This window comes from Meriones unguiculatus, chromosome 18 (assembly GCF_030254825.1).
Source record: "Meriones unguiculatus strain TT.TT164.6M chromosome 18, Bangor_MerUng_6.1, whole genome shotgun sequence".
NCBI classification, from domain to species: Eukaryota; Metazoa; Chordata; class Mammalia; order Rodentia; family Muridae; genus Meriones; species Meriones unguiculatus.
In genome coordinates this window covers 13,041,655-13,068,188 of record NC_083365.1, presented here as the reverse complement: position 1 = coordinate 13,068,188, position 26,534 = coordinate 13,041,655, and the positions used below count along the sequence as shown (strand labels likewise).

The window sequence follows — 26,534 nt, the reverse complement described above, 5'->3', positions numbered from 1 at the left end:
TATTTTTAAATTGACAGGGGTTTTTTTTGTTTTGTTTTGTTAAAATTCTCCTAAAATTCATCCAAGTTGTATTAATTCATGCCTTTGTATTGCTGTATAGTACTCCAGTGTGGGTGGACTAGTTTAACCAACCACTTTGAAGGACATTTTGATTGTTTGCACTTTGGGGCATTAAGAGAGATAAAGCTGCTCCGGACAGCCACATACATGTTTGTGTGGATACAGATTTCTTTTATCTGGGACAAGTGTTAAAGAGAGCAATTATTGAGTCATAAGGTAGTTACCTAATTTTATAAGAAATAGTCAAGGGCCTGGGAAGATGGCTAAGTAAGTTACGTGCTTGCTGTCCAAGCCTGAGCACCTGAGTTTTGGATCTCCAGCACCTGCGTAAAAGGCCTGGCAGGGCACACGTGGGATACCAGTGCTGGGATGAGGATACAGGACCATGGGTGCCCACTGACCAGCCACATTGGTGTGTTCCAGGTTTATCGACACACCCCGTGTCCAAAGAACTTAAGGTGTAAAGCAACAGAGGAAGACGCCTGCCGCTGACCTCTGGCCTGCACACACAGTCATGCGCCTGTACACCCATGCACGCCGTCTGCACAGTTTCCTTTCCCTTTGCCCAGCTGTTTCTTCTCATTCTGCAGCTGCTGGTGTTCACAGCTTGCCTGCCCTGGCGTTTTCTCAGACTAACAAAATTGCCCTTGAGCTTCCTAATGAGCACATTTTAAGATTCTTTTCATTAATGAGCTCCCCAAAAGGGAACCCTAGTAACAGAAGCCTTCTGTATGAGAGCCTCATTTCTTGGCTCTGCCTCACTTCGAATCTTACGGTTACCTAGTTCTCCATATTTGAGTCTTAGTGGCACCTTTGACAGCGCCATCAGCCGAAAGGCAACCGGAAGTGTGGAGGTCTAGCAGGCATGTTTCCCGAAGATGGAAGTGTCATGAGTGGTGTAGCTCCAGCCTCGCTCCTGTCATATGAAACACATACAGACGGCCAGGGAGCTGTCATCCCTTGTCAACTGCCCACCACAGAACTGTTAACACTGCCTTTATCTAGGCCTGCTGTGTTCAGGCTGAAGCCCTTGCATCTGGTATGAAGGCCGCCGCAGTCATCATCCTATTTTACAGCAGCATACTGCGCTGGCTATTGCTATTTTTGTCTCGATCTCCATACTAGGTGAACAGACCTCAATTCTTGAAAAAAGAATATTTAGCCTTTTGAACAGGGAAATGAACTTCCAGGGCTAGCAAATGTGGAGGGTGGGAACACCGAAGGGAATGACAAAGGAAGGAAGTTGTCTTCGACTGCAAGAAGCAAGCAGGAAAAACTTTCAACCTGCCTTTCTATTGTAGGAAAAGGACATGCCTGAGAGAAGAGGTCGAGTGTGGCTATTGGGGTGATGCCTTTCCACCAAGTTAGCGCCACAGTCAGGAGGGGAGTATGCACTGGCATAAAGCCGACGGTGGCGGCTCGGCCTGAGACCTCGGTCCCCGCGTTCCTAAACTCAGCAGGGGCGACCCAGCTGCCGACTCAGCCGCGGCGTCAGGAAAGTGACAGCGCAAGCGGCTGCAGATTACACCCGCAGGTAACCGGCTCCGGTGCTCCGCTGCAGCAGAACTTCCCAAGTCCTGCTTTCCCTGAGCTCTAAGCGACGCCGCCACAAGCCGGAACTAAAAAAACCAACCTGAAACAGAATAGCCGACGGACCGGAAGTAGTTGTAGGGGACGCCTCCCGGACAGGCAGTGAGTCGGAAGGCGAAGCAGGACACAGGCATGGTGGTTGAACGTAGGTTGGGTGAGTGGCGGCGACCGGAAGAGTGAGGCCTGGAGGTCTGAGAGAGGGCGCCTCCATGACAACCTGATACCGGAATAGGCGGGTCTGTGCTCCTTGACTGATCGGCGCCTGAACTTGCCTGGAGATGTGAGTTACGGCTCCGTATAACTGTAGATCATGCTTGTCAGGTTGCACGATCCCCAACGGGGAATGACTGCCCTCAAGACTTGGGAGATACTCCAGTCCTGCCTCACAGTAGCCAGACTTTGTTTTAGGACTTTCACTCTCCCCAGAAACTCCCACCCTGTTCCACAGCGCCCAGGGCTCAGCTTTTAACTTCTGCGCCTCGTTGGTTGCTCCTATCATAAAATCTTTAAAAGCCCCAAATCCACCCTGGATCCCTACTCCAATCACAGAGTTAAATCAGAACTCTTTCTTGTCTGCTCTTGAGATTATCTTCAGTTTGTCCTGTCCCACAGGCAGGCTGCCCTGGAAGTCACTGCGCGATACTGCAGCCGGGAGCTGGATCAGTATGGCCAATGTGTGGCGGCCAAGCCCGAGTCGTGGCATCGGGATTGTCACCACCTTAAGATGAGCATTGCTCGCTGCACGTCCTCCCAGTGAGTGTCAGACTGGGGACTAGAGGTTGCCAGGCAGTGGGGTCTGTGCTTCCGGGTCTGAAATGCCCTCCTCCCACAGCCCCATCATCCGTCAGATCCGACAGGCCTGTGCTGAGCCTTTTGAAGCCTTTGAGGAGTGCCTTCGCTTGAATGAGGCAGCCGTTGGCAACTGTTCTGAACACATGCGCCGCTTCCTGCAGTGTGCCGAGCAGGTGCAACCGCCAACTTCACCCACAGCTGGAGAGGTAAAGCAGGCTCGCTAGCTCATCTCGTTTCCCCTTCACAACTTCCGGAATTTTCTGGTTTAAAATAAATACCTTCACGTCCTAGCCCCACCTCCATTTCCACACATGGCCTTGGCTGTGCTTTCAGAATCTGAAACATGCTTCCAACTCTTGGGACTTCCGCCGTATCCCCAGAAACGCCCAGCGTGTTCCACAACCCTCTGGATCAGCTCTTATTCCGCCCCTCGTTCGTTGCTCCTATCGTAAGATCTCTAAAATTCCCCACTGCGTCCTGGACTCTTAGTCCAATCACAGACTTGAATCAGAACTCTTTCTTGTCTCCTCTTGAGGTTATCTTCAGCTTGTCCTGTCCCACAGGCTGTGCCTAAGTGGCAGCCTTTGCTTTAGTCCAGCTGTCTTTCATACTCTTCCTCTGTCTGTGCACCTGCCCCAGCCTTCTTCCTGGCTTGCCTGAACCTCTTACTTCCGTATAGAGACCTGAATTCTGGTCACTCCAGACCCGTGCTTAAAACTCTCTAGTGGCTTCCCAGTCACACTGGGAACAAAGTCCATGAGTCTTGCTGCATCCCTTGTGTTCTTTCCTTCCCTGTCCATTTTGTCTCTTTCACAGCTTTTCAGCTGTACTGGTGGGGTGAGGGAGGTGGGGTGGATAGGTTCACAAAAATGATATTTTTAATATACATAATACATAAACATATACAATATATCTGAGATATTAAAATGTTATTGATGAGGCAATTAGAAAAACTCTTAAAATGCTCTGGAGTTGTCAGAAATGGAAGAAAGAATGCAGAACACTCCTTTCAATGTTTTTTGCCTCTCTTGCTGGACCACTTCAAAGGGAAAACTCATACCTTTAACCACCCTCCTCTGAGCACCTCTCCTGGGTCTTCTGTCCCTGCAACTTTGCCTTTTCTTTCTCATCTTCTGGGTTTCTATCTGGTTCATCTTGTCCTTTCCTATCCTTCTGTGATAGGCCCAGAAATTCTACCTCTGTGTAGTTTTGCTTCTACCAGAACAGCTCTATCTCCACTGCAACCTGGATCCCAGTGACTCTGCCCCTATCCCTCTCCAGTCTCCACCTCTAGCTCCATGTTCCACCCTAAGTGGACAAATGAACAATTGTCAAGAGCACATCTGCCTTGTCTCTTCCAGATTTTTCACTCTGCCTCGACTGCCCTCCAGAGTCCATCTCCTGTCTAGTTCTTATCCTGTTTACATGATTCTTCTCTCAGAAAACCTCCTCTGTCCCTCTTTTCCTATTTGCTGGCTTTTAAGCTCCACCAGAGCCAGGCACAGTGGTGCACACCTTTAATCCCGGCACTCAGGGAGGCAGAGGCAGGTGAGTTCAAGGCCAGCCTGGTCTACAAAGTGGAGTCCAGGACAGCCAAGGCTACACAAGAAATCCTGTCTTGAAAAACCTAAAAAAAAAAAAAAAAAAAAAAAAAGGGTATCTCTACCAGTTCCCCCATCCTGGGTCATGCCCTGCTGTTTCCCTTGATTCTCATGCCTCAGGAGAGTTCTTGGCTAAAGTTTATCCTCTTATTATGCCTGATATTCATTGGTTCTTTATATAGAACAGGGCTAGATGAAACATTTAGGTTATAAGAGTAGAAACTGCCCAGAAGGACTTTTAAAGCCAGGTGGTGGTGGCTCACGCTTGTGATCCTAGCACTCTGGGAGGCAGAGGCAGGCAGATCTCTGTGAGTTTGAGGCTAGCCTGGTCTACAAAGTAAGTTCAGGACAGCCAAGGCTACACAGAGAAATCCTATCAGGAAAAAAAAAAAGGGAAAAATTTCTCTACAATTCTCTGGGCCAGCCAAGGCTACAGAGGGAGGAGACCTTGTTTCCAAAAGCAAACAGTAATATGCTTGGGGCATGAGAGGGGGCTTTGGAGATGGCTCTGTCTGCTAAGGTGCCTGCTTTACAACTTTGAGGTCTTCAGGAATGATTGCATATTGTCCGTACTAATTACTCAGCCATTTCATAGGAATGTGTATTTCTTTCAAGTTCAGCATCTGGACCATAAAGCCCTTTCATTCCTTTTTATGTTTTGGTTTGGGTTTTTTGTTGCATTTAATTTTAGTTTAGTTTAGTTTTGTTTTGTTTTGTTTTTTCTTATGTGTATCAGTGTTTTTCCTGCATGTATGTGGGCCATGTGGGCCTGGTGTCCATGGAGGTAAGGACAGGGCTTCAGCTCTCCTGGAGTCCTCTGGATGTAGAGTTACTATGGTGGTTCTGAACCACCATGTGCATGATAGAAATGGAACCCAGGTTTCTTGCAAGAGTAACAAGTGCTGAGCCATCTCTTCACCACCTCTGCCTTTAAGGTTGGCAGTTCTTTGTAGACAAGCAGCCATCTCTTTCTGCGTCTCCCTCGACCCCACAGTTTCTCTTCCCCACAGCTAGAAGAGGAAGAGCTTTGAAATGGAAACTGCGGCAGGGAGGTGGCTTGGCTGCCGGGTCTGATAACTTGAGTTCTATCACCCGTTCCTACAAGTTGCCCTCTGCTGTGCATGCACAGCCACTCACAGACATACACATCCGCAACAAAAAATAATAAATGTAAGAGTGAGAAACAAAATGGAAATTAAGTCACCGGTCCCCCCACTTGGCTCAAGGCTCTTCAGTGCTCTAAGAATGACTAACACCCAGTTCCTTCCACTGTCCTGCTCCTTCATGCCCGACACCATCACAACCTCAACTCCTCCTAATTGGGGACGGTGAGATTTAGGGCTCATCTGTTCCCTTTATGATCTTCACATGAAAAGGTCCTCATCTACCATGTGATATACAGGCCTTAGTGGGAGGGCTCATATTTATGTTGCTGACAGTCCAAATGCTTCCTGATTTTGCACACAGACTTTTGTTCTTTAGCCTGGTGCATAGAATTTCCTACCATGTGACTAATCTTCTTCTTTGGGTGTCTCTCCCTCCTGTTTTGAAAGGAGATTTCCCAGAGTGAAAGACTTTTGCCCACTGAGTCCCTAGCACCTGAAACAATGCTGGCACTTGCCTGTAATCCTAGTACTTTGTAGGCTGAGGTAAGAAGGTTGCCTTGAATTCAAGCCAGCCTGAGTTATTAAGTGAGTTCTGTATCAGCCTGGGTCACTGGTGAGTTCCAAGCCAACCCGGGCTAGAGTGAGACCCTCTCTTTCAACCTCCTGCAAAAAATTAAAAATAAAAACAGAAGAGTACCTTTCAGTTCCAGGTTTCAGCTTACCCTGGTCAACTTGTTCTTATGGCAAATAACCAAGGTCACCTCTTGGCACATTTTCCCTCCACACTGGACAATATGAGGACAACCATTGCTGTGTCTACATTATCTCCCCATCAGTGGTCTCCAGGCCAGTAAATTTCAAAATGTTTGCTCCACAGGCACAGCCACTTCCTGCCTCCTGAAGACCCCTTGGACTTTAAGAAAACTTGACATAAGAAAACTTGACATGAGTGACTATCCCACTTGATGTCGTTATTCAGAAGAGTTATCATTTTGGAGTCTTGAGGGCTGTGCTGTGGGTCTGGTTTTCCTGGATATCAGGACTCTAAATAAATAAATAAAGACTGAGTACTGGGCTTTGATTCTGGCCTTTAGCATGAGAGGACCACTGTGCGACCTGGAGGAAATCTTGGTCATCCATGCCCCAGCTTTACTTGGTCTGCTAAGTAAGAGCCCAGGCAGGGCTAGGCTGCTCCTGCTCCAGGCTTAGGATTAAGATGACTCAGCCATTCTGTCCCTTGCTGTGTGTGTACATTGGGGAAAGGCTGCCCTCCCACCCGCAGTCACCAGACTGTTTTTTGTTTAAGTCTAAGCAGTCCTGAAGTTCATTATGTGGACTGAACTGGATTCAGACTCACAGCAGTCTCTCTGAGTGCTGGGTGTGAGCACACTACAGGTGTGAGCTGCCAGCTTTCTGCTCTCCAGAGCTGGGGAGAGAGGCAACCCGCAGCCTCACAGATGCCAGTCAGATGCATTCTACCTCCCACTGTGCCTGCAGCCTACATTCATCTTTATACAGTTGTCTTGAGGCTTGGAGGAGGAGCAATAAATAGCACATTTTTTTCCACTGCTGAATCAGAACCAGTTGAGCAGTAGACACAGGCCTTGGGCAGTGGATGTAAAGACTGACCGTATTGAAAACCCTGTAGAGGCAGAAGCAAGGCATGAGAATCAGAAGTTCAAGGTCATCCTTTACTACATAGTTTGAGGCCAGACTAGGTCCCATCTCCCTAAATATATTTAAACACTGAAAAAACGTTGAAGGACGTGGCTTGGAAACTTCTTTCACTAGGTTTTTGTTATCTATTGATTATCAGTTTCCCAGAAGCCAAGTCTCAGAACAGGCACTGATAGTATATTCTCAGACTGAATCCAGAAATAGTGGTGGGAGTGGGGAAGGGAGGCAAGAAGGTAGCCAATAAAGAGTGTGTTTGCAGTGTGGCAAGGTGAATCAGTGGGTGAGCATGCTTGCTGCCAAGCTTGATGCACTGAGCCTGATCCCCAAGGCCCGCGTGTTGGAAGGGTAGAACTGACTCACTAGTGGCCTTCTGGCATTCACAATGCTCCATGGCATCCTCTGCTTCCCACCCCCAGTAAAGCAGAATAAAATGTAATTCTAGAGAGTGTTATCAAGCTGGAAACCACCATGGGCCTCCGAGGATGGCAAAAAACTTCCTGTGTCTAGAAAATGAGTGTTTTTACCAGCCCCCAGTCTGTGAGGGAGGGCCACTGTCAGGGATTGACCCTTCCTGGCACCTCTGTCATGTGACCAGCATTAGGAGAGGACAGCATGCAGAGATAATGGGTTCAAGTACAGAAGAGAGCTGGCCTGTGTGAATCTGAATGGTGCTGCCTTCCTCGTGTTCATAGCAACAGCTCTTTGGTTGCCCACTGACTCCCCAAAATGATCAGGTCGTGAAGAAACGGTCCAGGGTACAGAGAGAGAAAGCCCAGGGGTAGCGTTCCCATACAGACTTGAATTCTCATAAATTTAACTGCTAAGGAACAGGCTACAGGATCTGTGGGAGAAGCCTGATCAGGAACAAGGGATAAGGTGGAAAAGGCCATTTTGTGTTGGTGAAAGGATATTAAAGTCTTAACTTGTATCACGCAGACTACCTAGGATTGTTACTTTTGTGTGAACCTTCCAGATTGTTAATACCAACCAATCTCTAAAAATGTATTTATTTTGTGACAGGGCCTCATCTATCCCTAACTGGCCTTGAACTCACTGTGTAGCCAAGGAAGACTTGAACTTCTGTTCTTCCTGTCTCTATCTCCCAAGGTCTGGGATCACAGGACTGTTTCCCATGCCCAGTTTATGTGGTATTGAAAATCCAACCCAGAGCTTTGCGCACACTAGGCAAACACCCTGCCAACTAGCTAGACCGCAGATCAGTACCAATTACCCCTGTCATCAGCCTCAGGATTTCAGAGATCCCTTCATCTCCAGAATTTTTTTGCTTCAACAATGCCCATAACCTCCATACAGATTAACCACTGAGACAAGTTTCTCCTCCCTTGAGGTGACTCCAAAAGTAGCCAGCCATTTGTATCCCAAGATTTGTGTCGTGGCTTAGAAATCAGCCTGACCCATTGGGAGTTTCCTCTGAATATTTGCTTCCAAAAACAAAAGAAACTTGTTAGCTTAGGAGTCCAGGTGGAAGTCCTTTAGCGTCAATGTAGGAGGAGCTCCCAGGTGCTGGCTGTGTGGGCTCCAGACGGAAGGGAAGCGAGAGCGGGTAAACAGCTGGTCTCGTAGCGTTGAAAGTGCCGCCTAGGGTCTGATGACTTTCTGCCCCCAGCTCATTTTCCTGGGCTGTGTGTGGGCCCTCAGACTTTGGGGCATGTTTTTCAGCCCAGCTTTTTTTTTTTTTTTTTTTTTTTTTTTAGTGTGGTTTCTGCTTCATGTTCCTAAGAGTGTGATGAGAATAAACAAAATACTAGAATATTTTTATATGGCCTCTTTTTGGAATGCAGGGTCCAATAGAGTGAAAGGGGAAACCTCAAGGGCATCATGCTATTACCTTCTATTATTAGCCCATGCATTCTTTTATTTTATTTTATTTTTCAAGACAGAGTTTCTCTGTGTAGCCTTGGCTGTCCTGGAACTCACTCTATAGACCAGGCTGGCCTCGAACTCACAGATCTACCTGCCTCTGTCTTCCAAGCGCTGGTATTAAAAGCATGTGCCACCACTCCCCAGTGGCCCACGAATTCTTGAGACTTCACTAACTAGAAGAAAGGAGACTTCACTTCCAGATGACATTTGGCTGTAAAGATTGTGCTTAGCTGGGTGGTTGGTGGCGCACACGTTTAATCCTAGCACTGGAGAGGCAGAGGCAGGCGGATCTCTATGTTCAAGACAGCCTGGTCCTAGGATAGCCAGGGCCACACAGAGAGAAACCTTGTCTTGAAGAAAAAAAAAAATTAAAAAAAGAATCTGTGCTTTGGTTAAGTAAACAAAACAATTTTGTGGTGTTTTGTTTCTTTAGCTGTGTCTGGCTTGGTAATTGTATTTTCTCTGGGAATTTGTCACATTATCGGTTGTCATAAATCTGTTCACAATAACCACATTATCCTAAGGTCCATAGCATCTATAGTACTGCCTCTCTCCCTTCAGGCCCTCTACCTGTTCCCTACTTTTTTTTTTTTTTTTGTCAATTTGTTTTTAACTTAACTTTGTTTATCATTATTTTGGCTTATATTTGATTGAGACGGGGTCTCCTGTAGGCCAGGATGGCCTAACTTTACTGTGTAGCAAAAACTGACCTTGAGTTCCCAATCCTCTCACCTCCGAGGGCAAGTATGTGCCACCACACACAGCCTGTATCTTTTTGAGATGAATGTTTCACTCTTTTCCATTACTAGGATATATACATTACATCGGTCATACAGCATATTTTTCTAATTTTATTTCTTTATTGGTATGGATTATTTAGAAATTTAGAGGTATATTTCTTAATTTCTAAACATATGGGAATTTTTCTAGTTATCTTGCCTCATTAAGTCAGTTTGGTAACATCTTTTACATTTCAGTCTTTTGAAATTTGTCACAGTTTTATGGTTTGGCAGAGGCTCAGTTCTGTTAATGTGCCATATGCGCTTGAATCATAACTCCCCATGATGCACCATGGTATCTTAGGGATGTGAGAAAGGGGTTGGGGAAATGATGAAAAGAAAGCCACGGTAGAACAGTGAGAAGTGTGGCCAGGAAAGGAAAGCCCTTGCCAAGCACACTGTCACTGTGGCGACAGCCTTGTCCTCTGGGGACTGTGGGGGATGGGGCATTCCCACTCCAGGATCCCTTGGGTTGAGGACTATTTAGTTGAGAGCTTTCGTTTTTGTTTACTGCTACTTCCTGCTTGCCATACGTGCAGGCAAAGAGACGGCCGTCAGTCAGCCAAATATGGCTGCCTCATCTGGTCACCATTATTCGCTAAATTCATTTCAGTTGTAGCCACCACCATGGTTACTACGCATTGCCTCAGCTGCCGTTCATTGCCTCGGTCTGTCACAGCTGCCACAGGTGGCCATCATCATCTTACTCACCCTTCCTGCCCATCACTGCTGTCACCAATCACCCTATCCCACCATGGCCACCACTGGTGAAAATATTTTTTGATAAATCCTGACCCACTTCACAAAGAATGCCAAGAAGATACGCTGGGCATGAAGAGTGGATTGGGCACATTGTTGGAGTAAGATAGAAATGCTGGGGGAGATAGGCTGGTGCTGATGTGGTTTTTAAGACAAACTGACTCGCCCAGAATTCCAAGGGGGCAAATGTTCCAGCCAACGGGCTATGGGTGGGAAAGGATGGGAGATGTCAACCAGGAAGCAGAGCATGTCTTCAAGAACCTCCATTTTATCTTTGATGGCTTTCAAGATAGAGTTTTGTGGTGCTAGTTAATGTACCCTACTGAAAATCATAATCACTATAATGATAATATTTGTCAGCACCAACCTCCCATGGTGTAAGCCAATTAGTACCATCAAAACTGCCTTTGGAAAGAAAGGCAGGGTGTGGTGGTACACACCTGTAACCCTAGCTCTTAACAGACTAAGGTAGGTAGATTACAGTAAATTTGAGTCCAGCCTGATCTACCTAACAGGCCAGTGGAGATACATAGCAAGACCTTGTCTCAAAAACAAAGCAATAAAAAAAAGGCATTGAGAGAGGATGTGTGCAAATAGAAGCTAGATTCTCTAAGGAAAATCAATCCTGAGAGAAAGTAGGCTGGATTCTATCATACCGCATGCTGCTTTTTAAAAGCCAGGATGTATTCATGCCAATTAAGTCCAAATCTCTTGGGATGAGACCTACACTTTAAAAAAATAGTAAGAGCTTAAATTGATTCAATATGCAGCCAAGTCAGAGAACCACCACTCTGATAAAATCCATATATATATATATATATACTCATATACGCATATATATCTTCTCTTGCCTAGAAATGTAGTCCTAAAGGATGTTCAATTGATTCTGAAGTCCCTAAAAAACATAAAATCTTCAGGATGTGAGATGCCTCTGAGTTTTATAACAAAGCTAGGACACCACAGCTGGTCAAATGGCACTTTTGATAGATTTACGGTGTGCATTTGTAAGATTCGGTCTCCACTTGCACTGCCATGTACATTTTGAGCCCATACAACCCCATGTGCTTGCGTAGTATGAGTTCTTTGGTTGTTCTCTCTCTCCTAACCCATTTGGATGAGTTATTCCCACCTGTCATACAAGCAGCAGCAGCATTTAGTCTTTGTTTTCAGTGGCGCCCAGGTCATGCTGGCACAGTCTCCTCCGCGGTCTCACTTCACTGTTTAAATCATGACATTTACAGGGGTGAACAGTTAAGCAACTGCTCAAATGACAGTTTATGCCATTGTTTCAACACTGAACGCAATGGTTAACCCATGGTCAGAGATGATCTGCTGACACAGAACTCCAAGGTAGTAAGCCAGACATTGTGTCACAGTGTTCAAAATGGCTCTGCAATGGATGGTTCAATATTGTGGGCCATGAAGAAAAACAGCGGTGCTGACTTACAGAAGGAAACAAATTAAATTAAATTTCTGGAATTTAACCTCTACCAAACTCGCACATCACTGCCAATCCAGGGACTCCACTCTGATGTGTTAGACTGTAAGAGGTAGAGCGCCTCGGTCTTGCTGTGTTCAGGGCTGATCTCTTGACTTGACATTTGAGCTGGTTCCATGCCCACCCTTCCCTGAGGCAGGCAGATCTATTCCAGCTGCTCAGGCCAAAGGCCTCAGGCCCCTAACCTCCCTTCCCCCTCACATTCATCACCAGTGCACCTCCCACAAAACATACCTGAAATCTAGCTCCTCCTCCCTGCTTCCTTGTCACCAGATCCAGCTGAGCCACCACCATTGTCTCATTGTCTCACCATTGTCCCTCAGTTTCTACTTTGCCCGAACTCTTTAGATTCTCTTGATAGAGCAGCCGGAGACCCAGTTGGGAAGACATGTCGAAATATGGAATATATACTACTTCTCTGTCTAAAAGTGCACAGAGGCAAACAAACACCTGCTGGACTGACTGGGCCAATGAAATGCTCAGAGAGTGAAAGAGCTTGCCATGCAAGCCTAAGGACCTTAATTAGATCCTTGGAACCCAGTGTGAAAGGAGAGACTTAAAACATTGTCCTTTGATCATTTGTTCTCTCTCTGCACACACACATGCATGGACATGGGTAAGCATGCTCCGGTATTCAACACAACTGGGTTCCTACTTCTCATTACTCTCATGTTCTTCCAAGCTCCCCAGCACATGACTCTTAGAACACGCTAGGCTTCACCCTGCTTCATGCCTCCGACACTTTACGATATTAGCTTCACTATCCATCTTCCCTAGTAGCAGGGGACACAGGGCAGGAAACCTTTTCTTGTTTGTTTGCTTGGTGGTATACTAAAGGCATTTACAATAGTGTATGTCATAGTAAGTGTTCAGAGTCGTCTTCTTCTTCTTCTTCTTCTTCTTCTTCTTCTTCTTCTTCTTCTTCTTCTTCTTCTTCTTCTTCTTCTTCTTTTTCTCCTCCTCCTCCTCCTCCTCCTCCTCCTCCTCCTCCTCCTCCTCCTCCTCCTCCTCCTCCTCCTCCTCCTCCTCCTCCTCCTGCTCCTCTTCCTCCTCCTTCTTCTTCTTCTTCTTTTAGCGTTTTGAGACAAGGTATTGCCAGGTAACCCAGGCTGGCCTTGAGCTCTTTACTCTCTGGCTTCATCTTCCTGAGTGCGTGGATCACAGGTATGCGCCGTCATACCTAGTTGGCAGAAAACATTTTGAACGAGTGAAGGAGGTGATCACCACATCCTCTTCAGGTCCCGATGTGGAACATGGTCTGCTTTGGGGTAGGGCAAGAAGATAGGCAGAGGGCCTGGGGCCTGATGGTGGGCTGCTGTCTTCTCTCATTTTCTGCCAGTAGTACCAGCAGGTTCATCAAGAATAGGCTCGTTGCCCATGGCAGGAAGGGTCAAGGACTTAGGCCAGGCATCAGTAAGCTCTGTGGTGCCATGGTGCTCACACCTCACACATCAAGCAGACAAAAGAGAAGGTAGGGCTCAAGGCTCGGGGGACATTTATTGGGGCTAGTTCTAGAAGTGCTTCTGGGAGCTCATCACTGCTGCTCTCCTACCTCATTGCTCAGCCCTACCTCATTGGAAGGCTTTCGAGGAAAAGCAGCCCAGCTATATCTTTGGAGGGAATGCAGAAGAACACTTGGTCCCATGCTTTTCATGACCCACAGATAGACTGGTTAGCCTTAGTTGTCAGGTTGGTCTGTGAGCATATCTGTAAAGGACTGTCTTGATTATTAATTTATATAGGAGGGCCTCGTTCACTGTGAGTATCACCATCCCTAGGCAAGTCATCTGGGGCTGTATTGAAAAAAAAAGCTAGCTGAGAAAGAATGAGCAACCCAGGCAGAGAATGAGGCAGCAAGCAGCAGCGCGCTTCGGTTTCCATCCTGAGCTCCTGCCCTGACCTCCCTCAGTGATGGACTATGACCTGGGAGTATAAGCCAAATGCACCCTTTCCTCCCCAGGTTGTCTCTGGTTAGGGTGACTTACCACAACAACAGAAAGGAAGGTGGAACACCCCCACAGTTTGGGGGGATACCCTGAGCCAGTGTGAGTGGGGTGGCATGGTGTGTCCTGGAACAGCCCCTGTGGAAAGCAATGGAGAAGAACAGCCCCACTTGTAGGAAGTTACGCTGCAGAAATTGATGTGGGCATGGACTAGACTGTCCAAGGGCAATTCCTGCAGTACGCGAAGAACTGGAAACCTTGCACAATGTTTGGTCTATAACATGAGATGCACAGAGCAGTTTGAAAGAGTACGAGAACTCTTACACTACCGTTTTGAACAGATGTCCACTAAGATGTAAACTACGAGTGTGTGATCTCAGAAAGAATTACATATGCATTTTTCAATTTTAAAAATAAGTGATAGCTGCATGTAACATAGAACTTAAAAGGTACAGAAAGTTTGCGTTGGAAAGATTGCTTTCACCTCTGCTCTGGATCTATGTTCTCTCCTCTTAGGTAACCAAGGTTACCAGTTTCTTTTTTATCCTTTTAGAAACATTTTATGCATATACCAGCAAACGCATGCATGTGCAGACATATATAAATGTGTATTTTTATGCCCTTCTTTTTATAAAAATGCTACCTTACTATATATACTGTTCTATCCTTTCCTTATTTTTCACCTACAAGTTTAACTTGCAATCATTCCACATTATATATAAACAAGTAATTCTCATTATGGCTACATAAAAATTCCTTATATAGGTACAGGAAAGGAATTATGTCTAAAATTAGTACTTTTAGTATATTCACAGTTTTACATGGAAAATATCCTCAGACTCTGAGCATTTATCCACAAATGACCTCCATGTGGCTGCACTTTTCAGTTCTCCTCTCTGTAGCTCTTTACCGGTCAATACCTGCCCAAGATTTGTACTGTTGAATGGATCTTAGACTCTCAATGGCTCCTCTACCCTGGCTAGTTCCCAAATAATCAAGACAGAGACCTCTTGGATTTATAAAAGCTTTAAAGCACAGTAGCTGGGCAGGGATCAACCCTCTAAGCTATTTTGCTGTTTCCCAGCTATACACCCCAAGTTACTTGCCTTAATCGTTTCTGTCAAGGCTGCTGCAGTTCTACAGGCCAGCCTTCATGGCCACGTGCTCATGGTCCAGATTGCCGCGTGACAACTTGTTCCTCTCCTCCTGCTCCCTCCCCATCTCGTAGTCTCTCTGACCCCAAACCTAATGTGTTCTGCCCAATCACAGGCTTCAACAGTTTTATTAACCAATTAACTTTTAATTAGGCGGAGCGAAGTTTACACAACAAAGATAGGTGTACGGGAGAATGGGGGGCAGGGCAGCAATTAGCCAGAATACACAGCACCAGATCAACCCACAACAGAGTCACTCACAGACCCAACTTCAGGCAGGCTCCTCTGAGCCCCCTCTAAGGCTAGACCTCAGTCTCAGCCTGTGTTCTTTGGCTTGCCCATGCCAGGCTTAGTATAGTTAGATCTCCTAACCCCTGCCGTTTGATCATCTTCTTCCTCCTCTACTTTTATGTTTATGGCCTTCACCTGCCTTGCTGGGTAAGTAAAGTTAGGCTCACCCCACCTTTGAACCCCTCTTAGGGCTTTCCCATCCATTTGCCTCTCATCTTGCCCAGTGGTTATTACATCTCTGTCTCTTCTCTTTCTGTTGTAATTGAGTCCCATCTCTCTCCTCCTATAGTATTTCTGTTTCAATTATCCTGAATAGTCTTTACTATTTCAGAGCGATTTGTCTTTAATACCCCTTAGAGTTCCCTAAAGCTTTTTTTGCTCCTGCCTGTTTTTTGTGTTTTGTTTTTTGTGTTTTTTCACATACACTCCATTCTTCCACTGCTCCCGCCCTGGTATTACATGGTAGAGATTTTCAAGACTGTGGCCAAACCTTTTCTTTTTCTCTTCTCTGGATAGTGAGCTCTGCCATGAAGAACTATCCAACAAAGCATTGGCCCGTGAGTGGCCACCCCAAGCCCAGGGGCTTGAGCTCCGCCTGCCTATGAGGTTATCTTCATGGATTTCACAGAAAGAGCAGCGACACTCCCAGAATGGAAGCCACTCTCTTCCTAGCTTAGCTTTCCTTCTGGCTGCCAGGCTGTCTCTCACCACCACGGCTTTGCCTGGCATGCTCCTGCTCTCAACGACACAGTGTGCTCAGGTAAGTCCTGCTCATTGCTCAGTCCCCAGAGCAGTGAAAAGCGCCTTTGAGATCCTGATCACTGCAGAGGCCAAGCTTTCACTCGTATATATTTTCACAGCAGTACTAAAAACTCTCCACTTGTGGTCCCACTTGAATGAGAAAATGCAATATTGAAAGAAACTGTGAGTGACTGTTCTGGGTTCTTGAAAAATGTCAGGCTGGAGACATGGCTTAGAGGGTAAGAGCACTGGTTGTTCTTCCAAAGGTCCTGAGTTCAATTCCCAGCAACCACAGGGTGGCTCACAACCATCTATAGTGAGATCTGGTGCCCTCTTACGGTGCACAGGTGCACATGTAGGCAGAACAGTGTATAAGTAATAAATAAATAAATCTTAAAAAAGAAAAGAAAAGAAAAATGTCAGTGTCGTGAAAGACAGAAAAATCCCAGGGAACAGTCCTCAACTAAAAGAGACTCCTGGGGACACATGGCATGGACTGTGTATTAGACAGTAGTCATGAGTCGATGTTAAATGTCTTTAGTTTGAGAATGCGATTTGTTCATCTAAATGCACGTCTTCATTCTCAAGAGATTTACACTTGCATTAGTTACTTTTCTCATTGCTATGACAAAATATTTGATAAGAATGAAAGGCTTGGGACCTGGAGAGGTGGCTCAGTGGTTAAGAGCACTGTCTGCTCTTCCAGAGGTCCTGAGTTCAATTCCCAGCAACCACATGGGGCTCACAACCATCTATAATGGGATCTGATGCCCTCTTCTGGCATGGAGGTGGTATACATGCAGATAGAGCACTCAGACACTAAATAAATAAAACTTTTTTTTTTAAAGGTTTGTTGTGGCTCACAGTTTGAGGGTTTAGTCTTTCTCGGTGGGAAAGGCACTGTGGCTGGAGTATGGGTAGCTGGTCACATTGCATTTTGCAGGAAGCAGAAAGCAAGGAGTGTTGGTGCTCTTCTCTCCTTCCCCTTCACCAGCTCACATAGTGCTGTCATTCACACTTAGGATGGGCCTTCCCATCTTACCCCAGTATAGACAACCCCTCACAGACAAGTACAGAGGTTTATCTCTGAAAAGATTCTGGAGCCTGTCAAGCAGACATGTTCAGACCCACCTGCTCCCTTAGCATAACTGTAGCCATTTTTGTTTCAGGCCCACCCGCCATATCATCTCACTTGTTGACATTACAAAATTTCTGTGCAAAGTCTGGTTGACCATAAATTATGAGTATGTTCAATGAGAAACTCTCTTGTTCCTGGAAATTCCCCAACTGTAAGCACAGCTGGCCCCAGCTGTGAGGCACAGTTTCACGGTTACTGAGAACTGCTTGTCTAGTTAGCAAAAATAACTTGACTCTGAGCTGACCACCCTGTCCCACTGTCCACCCCTACCCTGTATGAGTTAATTTCGGTTTCTACCTTTAGAAGCTGACTCTGAAGAACATTCCATTTCACAGTCTCAGCTCCCACATCTGAACTGCATCCCTGATCCATCAATCTTGGGCTATACATTCAATAAACCATCCATATCTGACTGAAATCAATGTCTGAAGGCTTATGTGGCTATTCCTAAACCATAACAGAAAAATAAATATTAATATAGCAACATAGAACTGTTTAGGAATAAAGACTCATAAGAAATGCAACTCATTTTTAAATAGTTTAGAAAAGAAAAATGTGAATGTCTGTAGAGTTCTGTATAGAGAGGAAAGGGACACAGAGACAAAAAGAGATGCTAAGAGGACAGATATCCATACTTAGTATTCATATATGTAGGCACACATATACATGTATGCACAAACACAGCCATCTGAGTTTTGACAAAGATGCCAGAGATACACATTAGAGAAAAGACAGCATCTTCAACAGTGCTGGGAAAACTGGATGGCTCCATGTAGAAGAATGAAACCAAATCACTATTTCTTACCCTGAGCATAAATCAACTGCAAATGGATGTAGGACTTCAATGCAAGACCTGAAACTCTGGAACTGCTAGAGGAAAGATCTGGGGGCAGGACCGTAAGATTGAGGCAAAGATACACAGACTTTCTGAATAGGACTCCCACTCGCTCAGGAGATAAGGCCGGTAACTGACAAACAGGACCTCATGAAATCTGAAGGAAGAAGAACCTGTCAAGTAATTGAAGAGGCAGCCCACAGGATTGGGACAAAACTTTTGCCAGTTATACGTCAGACTGAAGATTAATACCTAGAATATGCAAAGAACTCCAAAAACAGCCCAGTGAAAGGATGGGATCTGACACTGAATAAAGTTCCCAAAAGACAAAATACAAATGGTAAATAAATGTTTTAAGTGTCCATTATTTTTTAGCCATCAAGGAAATGCAAGCTAAAATGACTTTGAAACCCCATTTCATCCCACTCACGATGGCTATCAAGACGACAAATGGTGACAAATGTGGGAAGGGGTACCCGCATCACCGCTGGTGGGAGTACAGACTGGCACGGTCACTGGGAAAACCCATTTGGAGGTTTCTTAAAAACCTAAAAATAGATTTTTTTAATATGATATGCGACAGCCATACCACTATTGGACACACACTCAGATGGGCCTGTTCTCTGCCACAGAGATGCTTGCTTGCTTAACCGATTTTATTGCTGCTCTATTTATAAAAGCCAGGAAATGGAATCAGGCGAGATGTCCACCAAATGATGAATGAATAATGGAAATGCTGTACATACATCCGATAGGATTTTGTTCAGCTGTCATGAAAATGGAATCATAAAATTTGCAGGAAAATCGGTGGAATTTGGAAATATTATAGTAAGTGTGGTTACCCAGGCCCCTGAAATATGTTTTCTCCCATATACACATCCTAGCTTTGAATGTTTAGATTTTTGTGTTTTCTACAAACTGTAGAGATCAGGAATCTAGAAAGAGCAAAGGGCAAAAGGGAAAAGGTGTTGAGAGAAGAGGGGGCTGGCAGAGCACATGAAAGCAGAGTCTGGGAATACTGGGCTGAAAAGGTTTATGGAGAGATGGCAATGGGGGAGTGGAGGAGAGGAAGGGATGGAGGGAAGTTTAACAAAAACTAAGGATGCATGGAAAGACTTATGGAAACCCATAAGTTAATTAAAATATATGACCTTTCCCCCTTAGGAAAGGCATTAAAACAGAGTGGGAAGATAATTCTGCTCCCAGCAAGTATGCATTTTTAAGTGGAAAAAATAATCCAAGGTCAGCCACAGGATGAAAAAAAAAAGACAATGAAAATAAGGTTCCTCTTTATTGCTGTTGCTGTTTTCCCCCTAAAGCTCTCTGATTCGCATCTGAACTCTGGCCCTCTATACAGCTACGCTTTCACTTTACAGCAGACGTGAAATAATCTCAGTCGATTTTGCTGTCAGTCCTTCTTCCCCGGTGAAGTGATCTTTACTTTCTCTTCCTCCTTCATGTCAATGCTGAATTCCATAGACTGAGCCATTTGCTAAGGTGGTGGCCCTGTCGCTTGCATCCCCTACCGTGTATGAAGGAAAGGCCTTTGTGTGTGCATCTCAGGACTCACCCACTGGCCCTGTGGTTTTCTGCCCCGGGATCTTCATTCTGAAGGAATTACTTCCTACCTCCTAAGGTATTCAGCCTCTGATCTTGACCCTGTCTTCCGCCAGAAAGGAAATGAGGTGAGATACAGTAAAAAGAGAAAACCAATGAGCAAATAAAATAAAATCTTGCATCTTTTGACTTTTCTGACCAGATGTTCATCTTCTAGTCATTCATAAGCATGTACATTTTACTTTTTACATTTTCCTTGAGAAACTGGAGACGATCAATGCATTTTGTTGGTTTCTATCCTGTCTGCAGACTGTCCTCCTGCAGATTCCTTCTGCAGGATGTGGTCTCCTCATAACAATATATGAATCTGTATTGTACACAGGAGAAAACTGTGGCTCCTCTTCCTGGGAGAGATCTGGCTTCCTGGGCTTGCTCCCCCCTCCAGGGAAAGCTGCAACCTTCTCGTGGCTTTCTTAGGCACCAGGGCTAACACTGGGAACATGTCAGAGGTGGAAGCTTCAGCCAGACCTGTTTGCATCATACACATTTTCCTATGATCAGAGTCCTTGAGAGACACTCCATTCAGAGAGGGGACACTTTCTATTAACGTTTGTTTATGGAAGAAATAAATGACACCAAATGGGATCCCCTCCAAACAAGGTTTATGCTGTTGCTACAACATGACAAGTCCCAACAAGAGCAAGTCTGCCTTTTGTATTTGTTTTTGTTTTGAGACAGGGTCACATAAATCTTAGCCTGGCCTTCAACTCAGCATGACTTAGGATGAGCTGGCACTTCTGCTCATGTGTTCACCACCTTGCAGGCGCTGGGATTTCGGGCGTACGTTAGCACCTGGTTTCATGCAGTGCTGGGAATCAAGCTCAGGCTTTGTGCATATGAGCAAGCACTGTATAAATGGAGCCCCCTGCCTATTGCTCTGAAACGTATTAAAGTGGTTGTCTTGGTACTATCCAATAGCCCTGGAGAGACAACAGAGGCCCACATCAATTAGGTACTGACTTGGGCCACCAGCTTCCTTTGGGAAAAGCTCTCTGTCCTCCCTCGTATTTCTTTCATCACATTCATTTTCTTTTCAATATCTATCAGGTCTGGCAAGAAAAAATTCTGAGATTAGCTGCCTAGATCTCAAAGCACAGACAGCAGCTCCCAGCTGGGCCCCATCTTTTGCAGCCAAGTCCTCAATGCAAACAGAGCTCTCACACCAACATATCCAATATTCCAATGTAATACGTTAACAAGCTGCTAAGAGAAACGAGTGCTACCCTCCTGCTGTGACAAATATGATTTCACATGAACAAAATTGAAAAACGTATTAAGCTAAGGCTTTTTATATGATAAAAATTGGCAACTTATTAAAATGTTTGCATTGAATATTTGCTGTTCAGATCTGTGAGATTTGTGATGGTTGAGTGAGTTCTAAAATAAACACAATAGAACTCACAATATATATTTCATTAAGGTCTTTTCCCCTTGGTTTCAACAAAACTGCTTAACTTTTTGGAAAATCAAGACTTTCATGTAATCTGTGAAGAAATGAGAAAGTAGGCGTTTGGCAGTATTGGAAACTGGGAAACAGTCAAGAGCTCATGGTGTCTGCGGCGGCATATCTGGCTGTTGGGAATAGAAGATGGTTGGTGTTGCTGCTTTGAAACCAAGCTGGCAGTTCTTCAAAGATTTAAACATGGATGAGGAAAGGCTGACTGATGGGTATCACCCTACAGTTAGACAGGAGCAAACATTTTGGTGTGCTAGCCCATAGTAATATATTATATTTCAAAAGGCCAGACAGCGAGATTTTAGTTTTTGCCATAGAGCAATGATAAATCATTGAGGAGGCAGATATATTCAATCTTATTTAAATATTCCTATATATATATGTATATATATATATATACACATATATATTATATAAATTTTACATTAGTACCCTGTTAGTATATATAAAATTTTATGGGTTTTTTTTATTAGTTAAAAAATAAAGTTAAAACAGAAAATGAACAAAAGCATCTATTTGTCCATTTTAAGTTTGGAAATTACAAAAACAGACAAAATCTCTGTCCTGGGGAAGGTGATGTGTTGGAAGAGAAAATGAAGACTGGCTAGAGCCAAGCCCTGAGCAAGCTGTGCTCTCTGTCATCCCACCAAGCAGGATACTGTCTCTCCCATCATGCACTGGGCACAAAATAAATGACCCTGTTGCAGAGGACTGTACTGAATGCCAGGCTTATGGCTTCTGCCAAGAGTAAATTCCTGTGTGTCACACAGGGAAAGAAGTCTCTTTACTGGGGCATTGGCTTCACCAGTCCCAGGCATACTTACCACATTGGGCCCTTGGCCACTGATTTTTGCAGCAATGCTGTCTTGCCTTCGACATCCTCTCTTCATGTTCTAGTGTTGTTCTGTTCTTATCAACTCACCCTGGGCACGCAGCTGTGGCCCCTGAAACTAAACTATCACATGTCTGCCTTCCGGACCATTACTAGCTTTGCATTGGTGTATCTTTTGAAATAAAACCAAGATCCTGAGCAATAGACTGTGAGTCAAGATATTCAACTAACCTGTAATCCCAGAACTCGAAGGCAAAGGCAGGAGGATCACTGCAATCTTGAGACCAGAGTAGTCTACATAGTCAAGTCTAGGTCAGCTGCGGCTACAGAGCAAAAGCCTGTCTCTCTCTCTCTCTCTGTCTCTCTGTCTGTCTGTCTGTCTGTCTCTCTCTCTCTCTCTCACACACACACACACACACACACACTATAGAGCTTTTATAGTGTCCCCTCTCAGCTCCTTCCAGGCCATTTGTCTTAGTAAAGCAGTTTGGCCAATGGGCCTGATATTGTGTTGTGTCATAACTTAGCTAGACTGACCTGCATTCCCAAGGATTCCATTGCTCGGTATTGGCCTCTGTTGACAATAGGTTGGACATTCTTCAGGATTGTGTCCATAGAGCCTTGATGAGGGGAAGGCCATCCATCTTGCTGCACTCATGCACAGACTCTACCACTTCCACTATGGCCAGGTCATCTCTCACGTGGCCTCTTCCACATATGTTCTATCCATTTGTCTGTGGGCCCAACTGAACATCGCCACTGCTCTCTGACTGCATTTGTAAAAGTGTCTCATTGTGTTTTGTTCATGCATGAGAGTCAAATGGCGATGCGATTCGAGTCATTATGTCTGAATCTTTAAAATCTTCCGTGACAGCACCAAAGGGACAGGGACTCCCCAGGGGCAGGGAATAACTGTGTGTTGGCATCTCAGTGGAAGAGGTAGAGCTTCCATGTGGCCTGTCATATCATAATAGCCGTTATTTGAGGGTCAGAGAAGAGGTGGGGGGGAGGAGTCTTCCGGTCACGCAATGTGTTGGCCTCAAGATGTGGCTGAAGCATGATCACAGGATTAGTCTGGGGTTCCTCTTGACCTACTGTGAGAGGGCCTCCGGCCCAGACTCTATCTATTGACCTCTGCCACCCCATCTTTCTCCAGTAGACCTTGGAGGCACTCCACTGTGCATATGATTCAGAATCCACGATGGGGTCGCTAATGCGTTAGCATGGCTTTGACAAAGATGAGCCATGGGCTGTCGAGGCGGCTTGAGTGATAAGGGTATCTGCTGCCAATCCTGACAACCTGAGTTCAGTCCCTGAGACCCAGACGGCGGAGGGAGAGAACTGACCCCTGAGAGTTGTCCTCCAGGAATGCATGTGAACACATACATGCATAAATAAATTGTATTGTATCTTCTGGTTATGTGTACTTCTATTGGTGCGCGCTGTGTGCACGTGAGTGCGTGCTGTGTGCGCGTGAGTGCCTGTGCCCAGGAATGCCAGAGAGGGTTCGGCTCCTGTTGAGCCGGACTCACAGGCAGCTGTATGCCACCCGATATGGATGAGGAGTAACTCCTTTGAGTTCAGTAACTTGGATTCCTCTGAAAAAGAAGTATGTGCTCTTAGCTGCTGAGCCAGCTCTTTAACTCCCCCCCCCAAAAAAAAAAACCCGTTAAAAAAAAAAACAGTAAAATAATTAAAAAGATGATCCCGGGTTTTTTTGTTTTGTTTTGTTTTTTATTCCTTTAAGGGAAGAGAGCGTTCTTTAATGTCACTGAGGCTGTTTGTTCAGTTGTCAAATGGAGCTAAAATACCCATCTAAACACTGCGGGGCTACGGAAAGACTACAGACATCCAGCACCTCACACCCTTCCTGGTACACAGCATCAACACCACCAATGCCGCCTATTTCTTTTGGAAAGAGACCACAAACCTTAGTGCCAGCCCTTTATCAATATTTTAAGAACTTGAATTCTATAGTGCTCTTGATTTTCCTAAAATACTTTCAAGTGTTCTACATCATTTAATTATTCATAATATTTCTTGGAAGTAGGCTGGGGTTATTTATACCAAAGCTCGGAGAATATAAATTACTTGCCCCTGATTGTCAAATGATGATCAGTAGAAATGAACTTGTATTTTAAACACAATGTTGCGGTGTTTAATTTAGTAAATTACTGTGTTCAGTATTGCTGCAGGGGTAGGGAACTGTGCTTGGACAATAGCTGTTAAGTAAACGAGGAAAGCATTTCTGGATAATGAAATAGCAAGGCTTAAAAGACCTGGAAAAATATTAGCATCTGAACCTAAGCAAGTCTGGAAAACAAAATCAGGAAACAAATTTCTGCTCTTCCTTGCTTTTCCCTCCTCTTCCTTCCCTTCCCTCCCTTTCTTGACAGGCTCCTGCTCACCTTCTACTGATGATCCCTGCTTCAGCTTCCCAAGTGCTAGGGTTACACACATGTGCCGCCTAATCTTGCTCAGGAAAGAATATTTTAAAAATCAGCAAAGATTTGGCTACAAAGGCTTCAGCATAACTGTGGACTGGAAAAGAAAGTAACAGCATTAGTTTAAAACATAGGACTAGCTGAATGGGTTTGGGTACCTCTCTGTAGAGCACAGTGCAATCATGACAGTGAGAAGATCTTTTTTTTTTTTTCCAAAAGTAGTAAGTTAACTTTATTCAGAAAAAAAATAAAAAGAAAGACAAAAACAATGTCAAATGTGACAGCTTGACACATGTGAGAGCACTCAAGGGCCCCAGGTTACTGCCTGGGTCTTCTTTCCATAAAATCTTTAAAAGGCAGAGTTTGATTACTAGGATTGTTATTTAGGTAATTCTCTGTATTGGTTGACAAATTAAAGTTGTATAACCTCTGTTCTACCGTTCATGTCCTTTCCCATAATGCATCTAATTTTCATCATGTGCACAGGTGCAAGACGATAAATATCTTCCCTAAAAGTTCACTTTGGAGATACCCTTTGCTTTCTTGAACATGTAATCAAAACTGCTTCAGACCAAATCAATCTCTCTGCCTGGACATAACTAGAGCACTGTTGAATGTAATCTAAGTTTGATGGTTGTTAAGGGAGAAGAAACGTATTCCAATTGTTCAGAAAGGGTTGAGCATGCAGCTGAGGGTTCTAGGTTGCTAACAGGTCGATACATGCATTGTTCAGAAAGGATGTGCATGCATAGTATCTGTAGGCAAGGATTTCAGGCTGACAAGTTTATTATTTAAAGAGGGGTGTATGCACAGCTCAAACCAGGCAGAATCACATGCTGATAAATCATTTCATATATCTCACACTGTCTCAGTTTCCCAAACGCTAGGACTATAGGCATACCTGGTTCTGTGTCTTACTTATCCTGTGACTTTCTGTCTTGATCTTAGTTTCTATTTATTTTCATGCACACTGAAAAGAAATGCACCTGATCTAATGAGCCATGGGGCCAGGAAGCCAGATCATGCATGGTAAATAAGAGCGTTCCATAGTAGTTAGGGACTATGAAGTCAAAACACCTTTGTAGTCTCATGTGTAGAACATGTGTATCTTTGTCCATCCTTAAGTGTTATGCTGTATATCTATTTTCAGAGTGATGGTACCTACCAGCAAGACTGTGCCAGTCCACAGTGAGAAGATCTTAACAGTTGGTCCCACATGTTTACAGGTCTCAGTCCATCCATGGACCCAGTAATAAAGCAAAAATACTTAGAACAAAAGAATATTTATGCAAATATTTTTCTTGTCATCATTCCCTAAACAACAGTGCGGTAACTATATTTCTATGACATTTATGAAGTAAACAAAGCCCCCAAAGACTGTGGAGCCGAACTGAGGCTAAATCACGGGGCTCCCAGAACAAGGACTGGCACAAGGAATGTCAAAGATCTTTTGCATGGAGACAAATTGCATTCCGTTACCAGCCACAAAAGCACCTAAGGTTAAGTATCACAGTACGGTTACTTCTTTACTTGTTTGGCTCAAAGTTGTTCCACTGAAGAAGTAATGTAACTGCACATTATGTGACAGTTTGTTTCTAGTCCAGGCATTGCGCAATGACTACACAAATGTTTTATTGAGTGGTTGTTGTTATTTTAAGTAAAGCAAAATGAGGGTGGGCCACAATCAAATTGTACTGTAGAAGATTTCTTTTGCCTGGTCCAAGTCTGAGCCCCTGATGTCCAGTGAACAGTAGAAGAGAATTAAATGGTAAGTGTGGCGGTACACACCTGTGATCACAGCATTCTGGCAGCTGAGGCAGGGGGATCTCAAGTTTCAGGCCATTCTGAGCTAAATATGGGGAGCCTGTCTCAAAGAACCAAAAGACAAAAGCAACAACAAAAAAGAAAGAGGAAGTAAGATTCAAATCCACTGTTAAATAAGCAGAAGATTTAGTGCTGTGGCTCTGTTCTCTGAGAGTAAAAACTGCTGCAGATTTTCCTGTTATTGATGTATTTCTGCTTCTGCCTTTTGTCTCTCTCTGCTCCCAGCATCTGTCTTACCTGAACAATCTGAGAATACGTAGAACACACCATGACCCTTTACTCTGGATGCAAGGCAGAGCACACTAGTGAGGGAGACTCTGGAGTCAGCAGGAAACTGAGAGGTGAGGGTTCACGCGGCCCAAGGGTGACAATGGTATGCTGCCGTTGAACTGGACCTCCTAGCGTAAATGGGGGTGAAGATTCCAGAACAGCAGAGGCAGGGGGAGGCACTTACTTAGAGTTAAGGGGTCACACTTCCCAGAGCGGACAGCAAGCCTGGAGTGGGAGCCACGG

At 44.8% G+C, this 26,534-nt stretch overlaps 1 protein-coding gene across 3 annotated transcripts; it reads left to right on the top strand.

Moving 5' to 3' along the window:
• Positions 1-1,750: 1,750 nt before the first annotated feature.
• Positions 1,751-26,202, top strand: Chchd5 (coiled-coil-helix-coiled-coil-helix domain containing 5). 3 transcript variants are annotated; one of them, XR_009587513.1, is made up of 5 exons: positions 1,751-1,930; positions 2,263-2,403; positions 2,483-2,648; positions 15,651-15,894; positions 25,348-26,202. XR_009587513.1 is itself a non-coding variant. In XM_021641957.2 (4 exons), coding segments are annotated over exons 1-4 (312 nt in total). In that variant the 5' UTR covers positions 1,751-1,928; the 3' UTR covers positions 15,654-23,167. The 3 variants fall into 3 exon arrangements, 2 of the variants coding, with proteins under 2 accessions (XP_021497632.1, XP_021497631.1); XM_021641957.2 differs by lacking the exon at positions 25,348-26,202 and having other exon boundaries at positions 15,651-23,167; XM_021641956.2 differs by lacking the exons at positions 15,651-15,894; positions 25,348-26,202 and adding an exon at positions 6,027-6,216.
• The last annotated feature ends 332 nt before the right edge of the window (positions 26,203-26,534 follow it).